Source organism: Portunus trituberculatus, chromosome 41 (assembly GCF_017591435.1).
Source record: "Portunus trituberculatus isolate SZX2019 chromosome 41, ASM1759143v1, whole genome shotgun sequence".
In the NCBI taxonomy this organism is placed as follows: Eukaryota; Metazoa; Arthropoda; class Malacostraca; order Decapoda; family Portunidae; genus Portunus; species Portunus trituberculatus.
This window is the reverse complement of record NC_059295.1, coordinates 27,808,055-27,825,727: the sequence shown is the minus strand read 5'-3', so window position 1 is coordinate 27,825,727 and position 17,673 is coordinate 27,808,055. Positions and strand designations below refer to the sequence as shown.

Below are 17,673 nucleotides of genomic sequence, written 5' to 3'. Positions count from 1 at the left end.
CGGGTGATGAGAACTAACAGGTCACAACAAACCTGCCCATTAGTGCGTGGTGTTAGTGGAGTAGGTTAGATATTCCGTACTCCACCACCACCACCACCACCACCACCACCACCACGTCTAATGAACTATGACTCACTACAGCACAGGAAAAACTACACGTGGAGAATGACGAGGTGAACAAAGTGCTATGTGTCAGGATAAGACTTGGGTGCGTGTGTCCGAGGAGGGAGGGAAGGAGGGAGGGAGGAAGGAGAAATGGACTGTGGATTGAAGAAGAAGAGGAGGAGGAGGAGGAGGAGGACGCTTTGTGGTGGACCAAAATAGCACTGAATAACCGTCGGAGGAAGAGGAAAAGGACAGGAATAGTTGGGTTAGGAAAGTTTAAATTAATAGTTGTAGTGGTAGTAATGGTAGTGGTGGATTGAGGAATAGGAGGAGGAGAGAAGGGTATGTGTTGGACCAGAATAGCATTAAATCGTAACGAATGACCACAGCAGGAAGAGGAAAAGGGCAGGAAAAGTTTGGTTAGGATAGTTTAAAAGTAGTAGTTGTAGTGGTAGTGGTGGACTGAGGAAGAGAGGATAAAAGACTAATAAACGAGAATAACACTGAAGAGGAAGAGAGAATGAATGGTTTAGTTAGGACAGTTTAAAAGCAGTAGTTGTAGTGGTAGTTATAACAGCAATGGCAGTGGCAGTAACGATATTAATAATACTTTCATAACTCACTTACACAACCACCTCTGTGTGTCTTGCTCTTTAAGGTGCTGATAAAGGATAAGAGATTAGTTTTTTTTCTTTTTTTTTTTTTCTTCTGACTCGGCAACCGTCTCCTGTACTCCCCCCGATCCCCATCCTACCCCCATCACCTGTCCCAGTGCCTTATCTATCCCCCTACCCTCACCTATCCCTCCCACTCACCCCTCCCCTCTCCTTCCCTACCTGTCCAACCCTCACCTGCCCCTCTCACCTACTCTCTCTCTCTCTTACCTGTATTCCTCCATAATTTATTTCTTTTTACCTTTACATTCTCTCTCTTACACACCTGTTCCCTGTTCATTAATCCTCACCTCTTACTTTTTTTCCATTTAATTTAGTCTTCCGTAACTCATGCAAACCTTGTCAGTTCCTTCACACACACACACACACACACACACACACACACACACACACACACACACACACACACACACACACACACACCATGTAGAATGTTCCCTCGATTATGTCTGCACGCGCTGGTGAATAAGAACAATGAGTCACGACAGTCACAGTGGAAGGAAGGAAGTAAGGACAGTACTAGTGCGAATGTTGGCAATGGAGATGTGTTTGTTTACAAGATACATTCTTACCCAGCATGTTACTCGGAACTTACTTGGAGCGAGGCAGTGTGTTTTGGGTGACATGTTTCGTAACTTCAGATCGATGCTTCCATTGTCTTAAGTCAGGTAATGAAATGAGTCTGCCTGTATGTGTTTTAACCCCTTCAGTACTGGGACACATTTTTACCTTGAGAATTGTGTATGATTAGACCATTTTATTGACATTAGGAAAGGTCTATGGAGGTCACAAGATTGATGGAGACAGCCTTCACTATTTTAATCACTCACATAAGTTTCTGAAGCTTTATAAAATCACCAAATAGTAAATGGAATGAATGTAGAAACGCGTCATGGTACTGAAGGGGTTACGAGTATCTGTGTTGCTTTTGTTTCTTTGTTATGTGTTGGTATCGTGCAGTGAGCCAGTGAGTTGTCAGTCATTCAGTTAAATCGATCAGTTATACAATCAATTAGTGAGTCCAGTCATTATGTTTTTATCAGCAAGTCACTATTCATCCAGTCAGTCAGTCAGGCCGATCAGTCAATTTAGTAAAGTCAGTCAAATGAGCCAGTCTAGTCAGTCAAATGAGTTAGTTAGTCAGGCGAGTCATTCGGTCAAACAATGAAGGGAAGAAGCTCACGAGAAAAGGGTTACATCATGACATCTTTGCGCTACTTATCGTGTGACCTTTACCCTTCATAGGCGTGTGTGTGTGTGTGTGTGTGTGTGTGTGTGTGTATGTAGGCTGATTATAATAGTGACCTTGTATTTGTCGTTTGTTGTCGCTGCTTTGTTTAATAATCTCGTGACTCACTGTTTCAATCAGAGCACTTTTCTACAGTTCGCGTCTAGACATGAAACCAATCCATGCATCGTGTTACATTGCATGGCTTCTGTGGCTTCAATCTCTACTGGATAATGAAGATAAATGTTACGGCTTTTCACCTTTATTACTTATTTATAAAGACTTGTCATGGTTCAGGCGTCGCATCCTCAGTTAGACAATATGTTTTATCTCTCGGGAGAACAAGAAAGCGTTGAAGTGAAGCGGTTCGTGTGGAGATGTGGAAGGGTTGCGAGTGTTCGATGGAGTGTGTCAGTGTTTTGTGGGATTTGTTATGATGCATTAGCTGTGTGTATGTACTGGAGTAATGAGACATGTGACGAGTACTTTACTGTAATCTAGTGTATGCTGTTCTGTATAGCTTTCATGCGTTTATTCATTCGCCCCTTGTCTATTTTGTCTATCTTTCGTACATTTATCTATCGGTTTCAGAATTATCTCCACAGGGTCAGTCAATCTTTACCAGATAAGAAATAAGCATAAATCAGGAAAGTCAGTGAAATAAAATTACTTCTGAAGAGCATTAAGTTGGACTGATTATTGCCTTTACTGCGTCACTAAAACCTTCTGGTGCTTCAAGGTGTACTGAACCAAAGAGTTGGCATGACTTGTCGCCACCACCTGAAGGGAGTGGCGAATATCGGGGGGGTAAGGACGTGACCTCAGGGTGGCAGTGCCTCAGAATGGAGAAGAGACAGTAAATTGAGAAATGAGAGGGAAACAGGAAAGCAGCGATGGAAGGGAAGGAAGGGCATGGCTGATTTGTTTAACGAGCGTTGCGTCACTGCTGGGCGCAGCATTATTGTGTCACAGGCTGCACGCCCCCGCACCTACCGCGCTAACACGCCACTGAATTAGCGGTGATGGTAACAACGCATCTCTCTCTCTCTCTCTCTCTCTCTCTCTCTCTCTCTCTCTCTCTCTCTCAGTGTGATGTAACAGAGTCTAGGCAGAGTGGTCTAGGGCCTAGCGGGCCTCCTCATGTCCCTAAAAAGGAAGGTCACGGTACTCACGCCGGGGTTGGGAGTGCTGCCATGGTAAGCCACGGCTACCGATGGCTCCGGCGTCGACGAGCTGTTACTGTCGTCCAGGGAGCGGCCGTAGCCTGACTCCAGTGTTGTACTGCCAGAGTCTGTGCGGCCGCCCTCAGCGGGCCGGGAGCCACTGTCCACACAGTCAGGGCCTGATCCATCGCCAAGGTCCACCTCGGTAAACTCACTGTGGTTGGCCCAGTGGCCGCTGTCCCCGTGGGGCTCCTCGGTAACTGGGTCGAGGAAGTTAAGAACGAGGCGTCCGTCAGAGAAGGCGTCTCCCTGGAAGCCTTGGTTGGTGAGGCCCAAGTCCCTCTCGATGACATGGTCCTGAAGGTTGTAGTTGGAGGACGTGGTGGAGACATTAGAGTTGTTGCAAGAGTTTGCCAGAGGTTGGTCGTCTCCCGCGGAGGAGCAGGGGCGCGTCAGGGTCTCCTTCAGGACACACAGCGCGCGCCACGTTGACTCACAGATACAGGTCATCGCTGGGGTGCCGCTGCCTTGTGGTGTGCGTCGCACTCACCCGCGCCCCATGCCTCGCACTGTCGCCACAGAGTACTCGCCGCCCTTCAGGCTCTGCTTCTGGCGTCACTCACGACGTTGCTCACAGTCCGACCACTCCGCCGCTCACGCAAAGCATTCACAGCCACAGAGACAAACACTAGTGGTTTTCTAAGTCTGCTGTGGAAGGGCGGCGTGGATGGCAGTGATCGTGGTGAGGACTCACAGGCGGCGGTGTGTTGTAGGGACTCACGCTTCCTCGCTACTGACAGACGTGGCTTGCGAGCACCGACGGGAACAGCACCAGCGGTGATAACGGCTATCAGGCGGGTACGGCCGCCGCCACCACCGCCACCACAGCCCGCGCCAACTACTGACTGTAAATAAAAACATTGGTTGATCAGATCCATTTCACACCCGTGGGCAATGTTTCCAAATTGTTTCACTCCCAACAACACGCTCTGAAGCGAAGACGGCGAGGAGACAAACCATGCTGCTTCACATTTGACAAACTATACACGCTTTATCCTCGCCGCCACTTAGACCTGAAGATTATCCCCACGATGCATCCCATCACGAGCAGCGACACGCGTTACCATGTTTACATTGTTTTGTGCACCACGGTGACGTCACAGTGCCAGGCCGTGACCAGTGGTGTCAAGTTTCGCAGTCAAATTACAAACCGTTGATCACCCTGACTGTTCCCCCTCCCCCTCCCCCTCCCCACGGTCCTCCTGCAGCAGTAACACCTTGCGCAAACACATGAGTAGCACGAAACAGGACAAAGGAATGGTGCCTTATCCTTCCCTCAGCCGTAGCATGGAGTGTGTGCCGCACGCTACACCCAGCACATGACGCAAGGCCTATGACGCAACGCATAAGCCCAGAACGAGAGGACAAGTGTGTCGGTGGTACAGTGTTTGTGTCACGTGCCTGGAGGGTTGTGTTTCAGGTGGAGAGAGAGAGAGAGAGAGAGAGAGAGAGAGAGAGAGAGAGAGAGAGAGAGAGAGAAACTATAACCATCGTCATCATCTGTTATCATTCATACTAAACACATTCAGAACTATATAATGACTACACCGCATCAAATATTCTCTCTCTCTCTCTCTCTCTCTCTCTCTCTCTCTCTCTCTCTCTCTCTCTCTCTCTCTCTCTCTCTCGTGCAACATTCTATCTAACCTACGATTAAAAGGTACACAAAAAAAACTTCCCTCCACAGTAACGCTCAGTGAAGTGCAAAAGAGGAGCGCCGCGGAGTGGCTTGCTGTGTGAATAGAAATAATGAAACGCAGGGCCCACCAGCGAGCAGTGCGTCAGGCTGGTGATGTGAGCTAGTCCCCAGCCACCGCCGCCCGGTGCCTCGCCTCGCCCCCTGCAGGATGCCACGGACGGCTGACTCCCTGAAGTGGGGCGCAGCGACGAGCGGGTTCATGCTGACCCGACTGGTTGTCCTGCTGGTGGTGGTGGTGGTGGTGGTGGTGGGTAAGGAGGAAGACTAGAGTGTTTAGTGGCTCGGTTGTCCTATGCAGGTGTTTTTTTCGTCTTTTCTAGTGGTAAGGAAATGTTAAGTTTTTCATTTACCATTTTTCAGAGTCTGAGTGTTTTTAAATTCTTTGTTTTCCTGTATGGGAGAGACAATCAAGGGACCTTTTTTTATTCCTTATTTTTCCCCTTCGTTGTCTCGCTTGCTCATAAGTAAATATAACTTCAAACTCCTTTTCTAAATAGTATATCGGTAAAGTAAGGTATTCTGGGATCATGATACGCTCACTTCCTTTCTCTTTCTCTCTCTCTCTCTCTGATAACAACAACACTGGGTGGTGGTGCTCCCAATGTTTCCTGCAATATTCAAGGAAACGAAAGCCTCAATGGACCACATGTTTGAGTTACAGGTGCGTGAGTGTGTACAGATGCATTAATGCTATAGATCAAGAAAGGGGTCATTTGGACTTTGCCATATTTTAAGGCTAAAAATCTGGAGCCTTGTCTCAAACCCCCCCTCGTCCCTCACCCCAGTTTCTGCGCATGCGCAGAGCGAACCTTCGATAAGAGAGAGAGAATATAAGCACTACAAAACACACAATCCTGTTCATCATCTGCTATAAAGAATAATTTTTGACCTGCCACGTAATAATGTCTGCAGATAGTCACATAAGTCAAGAATATCATGTTACACAAACAGGTCATGAGCAAAACACCAGCGAGCCACTGTCACAGTTGCCAACGAGGGAAAACCTGAACAAATTTCACAAAGCAGACCTCCAGAAACGATGTCGTGATTTAGGAATAACAAAAGTATGGTTTAAGAAGAACGAACTCATAGATATGATCATGAATACAGTGCAGCAGTCCTCCCAAACCCTACAGACATCGCAGGCAAGGACTCAGTCACGCTCATCGCCTGCCAGACAACTTATCCAGCCTGATGTTACACCAATGTCTGCAGTGACTGAAGTCCTAAACCATCCACCTTCCCGTGAAGCACAACCGACATCTAGTGACGACGAGCTATCACCTGATAGCGAAGCCACACAACCAAGTTACATTCCTCATACAGTCAATGAAGCATCTACCATAGACCCCCAAGAAACACTCATAGAAAATGGCAGTAGGCAACCCCCAGCAGACGATACACAGCAGCTCACCACAGACGACACGCATCCATCCCTGCCAACTCACCACCACGACATGAGTGACCAGGAGAGGAATCAGCTGCAGAATATTTATGATGACATCAAATTAATTAAGTCAAAACTCGAGATAAAAGATTCTGAAATTGAGCTACTTAACGCAGAAGTGAAGACAGCCTACTGCACAATTCATCTCTTACAACAACGCATTGCCGACCTGGAACATGAAAACAAAAGCAGACCGCAAGACGCAGCTTCAGACGCTACAGCCTCAACTGAATGTCTCCTCTTAGGAGACACCAACACACAACGAGTCCTTCGCTCTGATCTGGGTGACAAGTGTAGAGTGAAAACAATAGCGCACGCGAACATTGATCTGTTACGTAGCTGGGTAACTGAAAAATTACAAAGTGCTCCCTCTGAATGTGTGATTCTTGGCGGTGTGTACGATATCCTTGAAGAGTTACCCGCTGAAATAATCCTTGATCACCTAGGCTCTTTAATCAGTGATCTCAAAGAGAAAAATAGCGAAATGAAAATTCATGTATGTCAGGTTGTGCCAGTGCCAGAACCACAGGAATTTCAAGCCAAAGTTAAATACTATAATGAGCGATTAATCGAGTGGGGAGAAGCGAATGGTGTTAATATAGTTAAAACAGCTCCAGAGTTCATCCTGGGGACTGGAAATGTGGATGAATGGTGCTTTGACATAGAGAACAGAAAACCTTGCACATTAAATAGAATGGGTGTCATTAAGTTGCTAAGTGCTCTTGAAAAACAGTGTTCGGGGTTTCACTTATGTAAAAACTGGGCAAGTATCCAGAGGCAGCCAAATGTCTTCCTCAACACTCATGGAGACACGCACATCGGTGCCAGACCTCAGCTTCAACATACTCTCACCACATCTATCCCGCCTAACGCAGCCACTCACAAACCTCCACTGCTGCCCACTCCCCAGCACGCAACGTCAACATCGCCAAGAACACAGCCACACTCTTACGCTGCAGCAGTAAAAAGAAGTCCATCGCACAATGTGGATGCGGGCTGGGGAGAACGGTGGATGACAGGGAGTGCCGATGGCAGCTCCGGTAGATCTCCTGAGTTATTCGAGATTGATTTGGGCCGCCACGATATGGGATCCACTTCCATACATCCCCATGCACCTAATGTCACACATTACACTCACCACTACACACCATACAGCACACTAGATGCACAACCCCACATAATGCAACACACACACAACGCTCATCCACACAGACCGCACCTTGGACGTTCATATACGAGTACACGTGACATTACGAACAACACGCAATCCAACACACCAAGATACACATGTAACACACAACCCGCGCACCACAAAATATACACCACACACAGCCTCGTGTACCACACTACAATCATTATGCACAATCCCATACACCACACAACGCACATTACACACAGCACCAAGTATCACACAATGCTCACAATACACAGCTTTTCAGACCTCATAGAAACTACAACTCACAGTCCCACACACTACACAGCACACACTACACACAGCCTTACACGCCTCACAACACACACTACACTCGCCCACAAACATTGTACAACTCGCACCACACTGCATACACATCAACACGTGGGAAGTATAGTTACGGCTGTTACAATTGTGGTGAACACAACCATCGCCAAGATACATGTCGTTTTGACCACAGACTCAAATGTGAATTATGTCATAGATTAGGTCATAAGCAGAAGTTGTGTCACCTTTACACCAAATAGGAACTCGGCGAAGAAGGTAGGGCCGGCATGTCTCCCAAACCAAGGAACAAAATAACAATTGCTCACATTAATGCCCAAAGCTTGTTAGGTTGCAAAGAAGAGATAGAGCTCCTTGTAAGGGAAAAGGAACTAGATGTACTATGTATTAGTGAGACATGGTTGTGTAACGATTTTCCTGACGATTATATATACATACCCGAATACAAAGTGTACAGATGCGATAAAGGTAGGGGAGGAGGTGTTTGTATATATATCAGAGATGTATTTACGGTAGTTCCACTCGAAATCGACATTGTAAGAGCGCAAGGTGTTGAGGACGTGTGGGTGACAGTGCAGAGCAGCAAGTTTCCCAGTGTTATAATTGGCTGCCTGTACCGACACCCAAAAGCTCGCTGTGAATCTTATGACTATATAACGGATGTTATTAGATATGTTAGCTTAAAAGATAAGCCATTTTATATTTTAGGAGATTTTAATGACAATGTTTTATGTGATAATAGTAAGATGAAGCAAATTATCTTTAACACCAAATTGACACAGGTAATTAGTAAACCCACGAGAATCACCCCCACTTCTGCCACCCTCATAGACTTAATAGTTACCAATAAGACCCAGTCCATATTACACACAGACACAATGCCGTGTCCTGTTGGCGACCACGAGCTCATCAGCGTGACTGTAAACTTAAAAAAGACAAAGCGTCCACCTGTAGTAAAAACATTTCGCGATCTAACATCTTACTCATCTGAAACAATATGCGATTTACTAAGTCAAGAAACTCAAACGTTGAATAATATATTCATAACAGACAATGTTGACACCCAAGTCAATATATTTACAAGCATTTTCAATAACTGTTTAAACAAGTGTGCTCCTCTCGTCACAAGAGAAGTGAGAAGGCCCTTCGCCCCCTGGATGAACGAGCACTTACGAGCACTGATGCACGAGCGAGATGCAGCACAAATAAATCTTAAAATGACAGGTCTAACGTAAACCTACAGTCCACGTATAAGGAACTTAAAAAAGAAGTGAAAATGTCAATAAAAAAATCTAAATCAGAGTATTACAGCAACAAGCTTGAGAGCAACAGAGGGAATAGTGCTGCCACGTGGAAAATATTAAACCAGGTTATCTCCAAAGATATATGCAAAGCTACGCTAGAAATTGATAAAGATGAGGAAACACTGAGAAAGAAAGTGGAAAGTTTCAATAAATTTTTGCTAATGTTGGGAAAATTACCTTTGAAAAACACACCAAAATAGCGAGCATAATCAGAATGTGCCTGTACCCAACAACAATAACACCAGCGGTCCATCCTGTAGCATGTTTAGACCTCAGCCAACTGACAGCAATACCATTATATTGATAATAAAACATTTAAAAAACACTTCTTCTTGTGGCTCTGATAATATCTCACTTCGATTTATAAAAGAATCACTGCCTATAATTATTCCGTATCTTACATGTATAATTAATTCGTCAATTGCAACAGGAAATTTCCCAGAATCTTGGAAACACGCTTTAGTAGTACCCATTTTTAAAACAGGAGACGCTATGGAACCGAAAAACTATAGACCCATATCACTTCTTCCAATTATCTCAAAAGTTCTTGAAAAGGTTATTGCTGCTCAACTCACCTCACACCTTGAAAGCAATCACCTCCTCAGTGATACGCAACATGGCTTCAGACCTAAGCTTTCTACAGAAAGCGCTCTGCTTACTCTGTCCAATTCACTATTCGATACTATTGACAGGAGAAACATTTCATTAGTAACGCTGTGTGACTTATCAAAAGCTTTCGACAGCGTTAATCATGAAATATTATTAAGGAAACTAAGAATGTTAAGAGTCGATTCCTTTTGGTTCCAAAGCTACCTTCTCAAAAGAACTCAGTCAGTCAAAATTGGTAAACATATTTCTAATAAACTTGAAGTTGCTTATGGTGTTCCTCAAGGATCAGTGCTCGGTCCAATATTGTTTTCTATATTTGTAAATGACCTCTCGCAGCACATCCCCGACTGCCAGGTCATACAGTACGCAGATGACACGCAGCTCATCCACACTGGAGAAGTAGCGAATATTCAAGATCTCGTTCACAGGGAGAAGTGGCTCTGTCTCAAGCTAAGGCATATTTTCACATGAATGGTTTGCTGCTCAACACGACAAAGACACAATGCATGTTTGTCGGCAGCAGAGGTCTTATATCTCAGATCCCACCTGACACGTGCCTACAAGTAGATCACACTAACATACTCCCCAGCAGTTCCCTTAAAAACTTGGGTGTATACTTTGATTCCCACATGACTTTTAATACTCATATCAATAAAATAAATAAGAAAATTTTTAGCACAATTTTGTACATAAATAAGAGTAAGGACTGTTTTAATAGGAGGACGAGAACTACTCTCATGAACACGTTAGTGCTAAGCATAATTAATTATGGAATAAAGATTTGGGGAACTGCAAATATCACTCATACACAACAAGTGCAAAAACTTCAAAACTTTGCAGCGAAAGTTGCACTAGGCAACGGTGCTAAATTTGATCACGCTACACCTTTTTTAAGAGAATGTGGCTGGCTAAAAGTACACCAAAAATACAAATACGAATTAGGTATCATTATGTACAACATTATTCATGGTAATATTCCTACCTATTTATTCCCCATGCCGAAAGTGAGTGAGGTGTGTAGTGTCCCCACCAGACAACAGCACAACATGTATGAACCAAAGACTAACACCTGTACTGGAGCGAGATCACTACTGGCTGCTGGACCAAGATTCTGGAACAGCCTTCCTCCTCATATAAGGAATGCACCCTCCATTAGAACTTATAAAAAACTACTGCACACTTATCTATTCAACAAACAATTCAGTGTGTAAACCACCAGCACAACTTTCTTACATGGACTTTTATATTTCGCAATGTGAGGGGCAAATTTAACTTATTATATGCTGACTTACGATTTTTTAATCTTTTATCTGTTGTTATTTTATTTTTATCTGTTATTTTACTTACATTTTATTCTTTGTATTTTACATTTTAGCATCTATTTTAACCATAATTTTATCTTCGTAATAACGTGCACCAGTCATGAGATGGTGTGAAGACAAAATGTAGATTATGTATCAGAGTGGACATGACTGCACTCAAATTGAATGTCTTAATCTGTTATATGTACGTAAGAATAACCATTGTATAATGGAATAAATATCTGATTCTGATTCTGATTCCTAAACGATTTTATTTACATTAGAAAAGGTCTATGGAGGTCAGAAGATTAATATCCAGATTTTCTTCACTATTTTCAATCACCACATAAGTTTTCGAAGCTCTATAAAATCACCAAATACTAACCAGAAAGAGTATGAAAAACGCATTATGGTACTGAAGGGGCTCAGTTCTCCATCTCCCATTCCTCCTCTCATTCCTCCAACAAGCCACAGACAACATTTAAATCCTATAGCACGTTATGAATCCACACATATCAACTAGGAAGAGAGAAACGCGTTAGGAAGTCACTCTCTCCCCCTGTCTTTCCCCTCCTCCCTGTAGCCTGCAGCCACACTCACTCCCCACAACAGTCAGATCGCACGCCACTTCCTGTTGTGGGTGCATCACGTCCTCACTGCATGTAATTGTTGTGGCAGATTTCGTCACCCACACAAGAGCCAATAAGAAAATTGTGTCCCTTAGTTGATGTAAGGTATAGACTTGGGTTCCGAGTTAGTGTGGGGCACATTGATAGACTGACAGGTGATAGAAGATGCAGAGGTTGTGGTAAGGAGGAGTGTGGTGTGCTCTGAAATATTGGAAGTTGATTTATGTAGTTCTGTTAAATTAGTAAGAGAGAGAGAGAGAGAGAGAGAGAGAGAGAGCAATGCATATGAGTTTCTTTCATGTATCCCAAAATTAAACTGTCACTTCTGAACTTTGGATTTATATATGGATATGCTGGGGCGTGTTTGAATGTGTGTGTGTGTGTGTGTGTGTGTGTGTGTGTGTGTGTGTGTGTGTGTGTGTGTGTGTGTGTGTGTGTGTGTGTGTGTGTGTGTGTGTGTGTGTGTGTGTGTGTGTGTGTGTGTGTGTGTGTGTGTGTGTGTGTGTGTGTGTGTATGTGTGTGTGTGTGTGTGTGTGTGTGTGTGTGTGTGTGTGTGTGTGTGTGTGTGTGTGTGTGTGTGTTTTCTCAGAATAAATAATGTTCTTGTTTATAATTAAAAACACTCACGGATAGCCTGCATCCACATGGACGTTTCAAAGCATAAGAAGCACTTTTTTCTCTTTCTCCTAATCTTTAAGGAACAATCACTCCCATAAATTTAAGAATATCTGTCACAGTTTTCAATCCAAAATGGTTCCTCAAGGAATATGAGTATGTTGCGTTATAACACTGGGCAGCGAATTCATCCTTTGTCGAGGATCAGAGGGAACATTATGATGAATCCATCACCGTACAGTAAGTGGCCTAGTGACTCAAGGTTTATCAAGTGCTGAATTGAAAAAATGCATTGACCATCCTTGGGATTCAGCGATAACATCAAAGCAGAGGGAAATAAAAGTATCTCACCTGAATGGTACCTGAGGCCAAGTTTGCCGCGGTAATCTGAAGGGCGTCCCCAGCAGGAGAACTTAGGCTCAAGATCAAGACTGGTGAGGAATCCTTGTTAGCACACGCGCCACATGTGACCATGTCACTTCCGCCTCGCCTGGCACGACTCCTGCACGAACCCTACACCGTTCCTTGTGAGTGGCGAGGCGCTGCGGTGATAGTAAACCACCACCGAGGCACAGGCTGGTCCCTGGAGAAGACTTGGGAGGGAAGGACAGCAGGTAAAGCGCCACAGCAGGACAGCTTGGAGGCAGGCAACGGGCATACATACAGGTCGTGCATTATCTTTCTGGCAGAAGTGATAAGCACTATCAGCGATAAGCGTGATAACGCTGCCGTCTCAGGATTCCTCGCCGAGAAAGGTCGCGTGGCTCAGGTCAGATACCCTGGAATACCTGCAGCCCGCCGTGATTACTCGTGAACTGCCGCCACATTCACGCGCTCTGGATATTGCCCCCAAGTCTTGTTTCATCACGTCATCATATTAGGTACACTATTTCAGCCTTCGTGCTTCAGTACTGTATCCATGTACATCGTTGATGTGAGTCATCCTTAGTGTTGACTATCACAATGGCACACATTACATAAAGATAATATTAGAATGATGCGTGAAGGTATGTTGCATGAATGATGGGCGTGATGTGGGCGTCACCCTCTGCACAGCGCCATGCAGACAGATGGATAAGGAAACGAAATAACAAAATAACAATGAATGACAGCAACGATGTAATAATATAAACACCTAAGTGGCATCCGTAGTGTCCGAACCCGTATATGAACCTGTACATGAACAGATACTGAACTCAAGACGAACTTTGGTCTTGTGTTTGATGCAAATGTGTGTGTCTTTCATGATCAGAGCTAATTTTCACTCTTCCAATGTATGAAGGAGTCAGTGGGGTAAGTATCAGTTAGCAGCCGCTTTTAACCCCCTCAGTACCAAGATGCATTTTATTTGCATTAGGAAGGATCTATGGAGGTCAAAAAATTAATGGTTAGAGTCTTCGCTATTTTAATCTCCGCAAATTCAAAGACCTCACTGCCAGTCTACCGAGCGTGACTGAAATGAAGCTTACCTTTTATTTATATTTTATTCTTAGTTTACACATCCTGCGTGTTTTGTATAATATAAACAATAATATTATCCATTTCATTTATTTAGCGACAACTCCGATATCTCTCCACTTTTTTACAACACCATACCGTCATGAGGGTTTGTTTACATCAGTTGCGTGTTAGCCATGTGCTTCGCTGGCCGCAGGAATTGTGTTAGTCTGCACTTGGACAGCCTTGTGGGTGAGTGTATGGGACCTTGTGTGTACTGAAGGGCTGTATGTGCATTCAGTAATCTGCGTTTGCCTGTGGAGCGCGTGTGTGTGCGTGTCTAGGACTTCGTGTAGACACAGAAATCTTGCGTATGGGATAAGAGTGTGGGTTCAAACTTTTATGCGCGTGTTTATCAGTACTGTGTGTTTATTAAAGTGTGAAAGTGTACGTAACTGCAGTAACCTCAAGATTCCGGAGAGTGGCCAGGGAAGCAGTACCGTATGCCCGTTGGTCATTAGTGGGTGGATCACGTCAACCAGACAAAGGCGTTTCGCTGCCTGCCCGCCAGACCCACCACCACCACCAGGACCACCTTGCGCCTTGTCAGATGTCACGCCCTAGTAAGTGTTACTGCCGTTAGCACAAGATGTGAGTTATTAGCAATGGACTTAGTTATATTATTGGTGTATATATATATATATATATATATATATATATATATATATATATATATATATATATATATATATATATATATATATATATATATATATATATATATATATATATATATATATATATATATATATATATATATATATATATATATATATATATATATATATATATATATATATATATATATATATATATATATATATATATATATATATATATATATATATATATATATATATATATATATATATATATATATATATATATATATATATATATATATATATATATATATATATATATATATATATATATATATATATATATATATATATATATATATATATATATATATATATATATATATATATATATATATATATATATATATATATATATATATATATATATATATATATATATATATATATATATATATATATATATATATATATATATATGTTGACCATTTTGTTATTGCTCTATTATTGTCACTTTGATTTTCAAAATTGTGTTAGTCAGGTTTGTTTGTTTGTTTTTGTTTTTTTAAATCATTACTTCTTCATATAGGAGGAGAGGGATCTTCCATCAAATGCTCAGCACTTACATACACTACGCTGACTCGGTGCATACCTTGTCCTTATTGTCATACAAATATCCTGATCGCCATGCAACAGTCTCGTAATGTAAAGCAGTTAAGCCCAATGCCACGTAGCCTTGCTGCGCCTCGTGGCCACCGTGCCGACTCGATCCACTTTTCAGTACAGGTTATACCCAGTATGTTATCTTGTCATTAAATAACACCCACTGCCACTAGATCCCTCATTACAACATGGCTATAATGTTGCTGGTAGCGGTGAGTTATGAACCTCCTTCAAGATGTTAGATGTTCAAAGGCTGATTGTAAAGGCTTATAAGAACAAAAGTGTGGGTCATAGGAAGCCTTTCTGTGAGTGGTTCCAGCAAGGCCATACTTCTCATGGTCACCACGTGGTTCTCCTTCGTTGCTTCCAGCAGCAGTATCCTGTGAGTTTTGTGAGGTGTCCTTACACTACATGGCCAGTCTCTTCGTCCTTTCCATGTTATGTTCGACACCTATTACAATGTATCCTTCACCTTTGTAGTGTACCTGCAATTTGGCATCAAATCAGCTTCCATACCCTAACTGTGAAGCTGTAGTGGTCCTCACCCACGCCACATCTGCCACACGTGCTTCATTACGTGTTATCGCTTCTTGCTTACCTCATTTCCCCTTATTGTTTTGCTCCCCTCGACAATCAAATCTTTATATCTTGCTAGATTAATTGGCACTGTGTTTATATCGATATTTTTACTTTCAGATACTCTTTCATAACTGCTCTTACCTAATATTCTTGCCTGTTACATCTTAACATTGTCTGGACGTGTGTTGTACTCCTCTGAAGCACACTGCCTTCCATTTCCTGCGCCTTGCCTTTTTCCGCTCCTCTACTCTGCACTGTTTGATTTCGAGTAACTAGAAATCTGTCAGCTCCCTGTTCACCTTGCAGCAGTGCGTAGGCGGGGCAGGTGAGCAAGGTTGCACAGCAGGGTCAAGGTTAAGGAGGCTAATCAGGCCCAAGTGACTATAGTTATGCAATATGTTAGGAAAAGATAACAAGTCTTGCGTTTTTGTCAAAGTGTAGAGAGAGCTATAATAGATGTCTTGTTGGTCCTGGCCAGGCTGGAAGAAAAGGCGGCACGTGCGTAAAGAATTGCGCTTTGTGTATTTTTGCTTTAGCTCAGATTGTAATGCGTGTGTGATGTGGTAATGCATTTAGACTTGGGAACAGTGTGAATTTAGCACAAATAATCAACAATTTTCATCCGAATTTCCATTTTAATATTGCTGTCATTGTTGTTCCTGCATTTGACTTCTCTACTGTTGGTGTTGTTGATCCTGTTGTTGCTATTGATGATATGGTCGTCGTGCGCGTCAGTCAACAGGTGCTGGCTCATCAGGGTGGCTGGCGAGTGGCACACCTAAGAGCAGTAATCCCGTGGGCACTTGTCACCTTCCCCGCCTTGTTGTTGTTTCTCATCCTTGTGTTACGTCGAGCCTTTCATCTTGGTTCACTTATCTCTTCCTCCTTACTCCACTCGACTTTTTGTGCGGATGGTGTGCTCTTTTTGTCCACCAGCTGTGTGTGTGTGTGTGTGTGTGTGTGTGTGTGTGTGTGTGTGTGTGTGTGTGTGTGTGTGTGTGTGTGTGTGTGTACGCTAATGAATTATTTACTGCTGCTGATTATTAGTTTGGTAATTGCTAATTGCTAAAATAACACAGCAACTGAGGACAGTGATTACAAAGAACATTTAATGGTCACGTGACGCAGGGTACAGGTGGCGGGAAGGAGAGGGCAAGATAAAGAAGAGGGACGATAAGGCGGCAGTCCAGACACCCCAGCCATCACCTAGGGAGGGTTTACCTATTGGGGCAGACTGGCTCATGGCAACAACCAGTACTGTAATGTTCCTTGCCCTCTGCACCGCCACCACCCGCACCCCTGCTGCACCCACGCTACGCCTGTCCGAGACTGGTGATTCCCGGGAGCAGATCACGATGAAGAACAGGCTAAGGAAGTCACTCAAGTCTCCTCAGGGCAGGGCAGCGATGTTTTATAGCGTACATAAGGGCAGTATATGGGTGTATGTGTTGGAGGAATTTTGCCCAGGATCTAATGCCCGTATTCTATAACCTACGCTGCAGCTTCACTATTTGCAAAGGGCTCTAGTTGAAGTGACACTGGTTTTGTGTTTCCGTAATGCTAGTGACATTTAGAAGTTTTCTGCATTATCAAGAAGAAAAATACTCTAGTACTCTGCGAATCGTCTCTAAATACCGTGCTTAACCTCTAATACTGGGACAAATATTTTTACCTTGAGATTTATGTACGATTAGACCGTTTTATTGACATTAGGAAGGGTCTATGGAGGCCATTAGATTAATGGCCAGAGTCTTCATAATTTAAAATCCCCACAAGTTTTGGGACCAGTATAAAATCACCAGATAGTAAGCAGAATGAATATGGAATCCGTTCACGGTACTGAAGCGGTTTGGAACTGGTTCGGAACTGACGTAGATAGTGAGTTCAGAAGAGTTACTGTATGACATCTGAGTGGGAATATGCATCTGCTTTGAAGTGTTCTTATGTAATATTCAAGATTTATTTTTGTATTGGATAACACGATGTACAGTTCTTGCACTGGTGGGCGGAGTCCTGGTGA

The 17,673-nt window shown here is 43.3% G+C and overlaps 1 protein-coding gene and 2 long non-coding RNA genes across 4 annotated transcripts in view; 2 read left to right on the top strand and 1 right to left on the bottom strand.

The window, feature by feature from the left end:
* Positions 1-5,398, top strand: part of LOC123516870 — a 15,075-nt gene extending 9,677 nt beyond the window's left edge. Inside the window, exon 3 of the long non-coding RNA XR_006678310.1 lies at positions 4,918-5,398. This is a non-coding gene — a long non-coding RNA (uncharacterized LOC123516870). The remainder of the gene's footprint in view (positions 1-4,917) is intronic.
* The window catches only part of LOC123516862 (serine/threonine-protein kinase Sgk2-like), a 26,870-nt gene extending 13,904 nt beyond the window's left edge, over positions 1-12,966 (bottom strand). Inside the window, exons 1-2 of one of the 2 annotated variants that reach the window (XM_045276571.1) lie at positions 12,664-12,803; positions 3,180-4,075 (exon numbers count right to left, since the gene is read on the bottom strand). In XM_045276571.1, coding sequence (XP_045132506.1) covers positions 3,180-3,680 — 501 coding nt within the window. In that variant the 5' untranslated portion in view covers positions 3,681-4,075; positions 12,664-12,803. Of the gene's footprint in view, positions 1-3,179; positions 4,076-12,663 lie in introns of both variants that reach the window. The other variant, XM_045276572.1, reaches the window with a different exon arrangement.
* Positions 12,967-14,106: 1,140 nt separating this feature from the next.
* LOC123516990 overlaps positions 14,107-17,673 on the top strand; it is a 128,134-nt gene continuing 124,567 nt past the window's right edge. The window contains exon 1 of the long non-coding RNA XR_006678354.1: positions 14,107-14,372. This is a non-coding gene — a long non-coding RNA (uncharacterized LOC123516990). The remainder of the gene's footprint in view (positions 14,373-17,673) is intronic.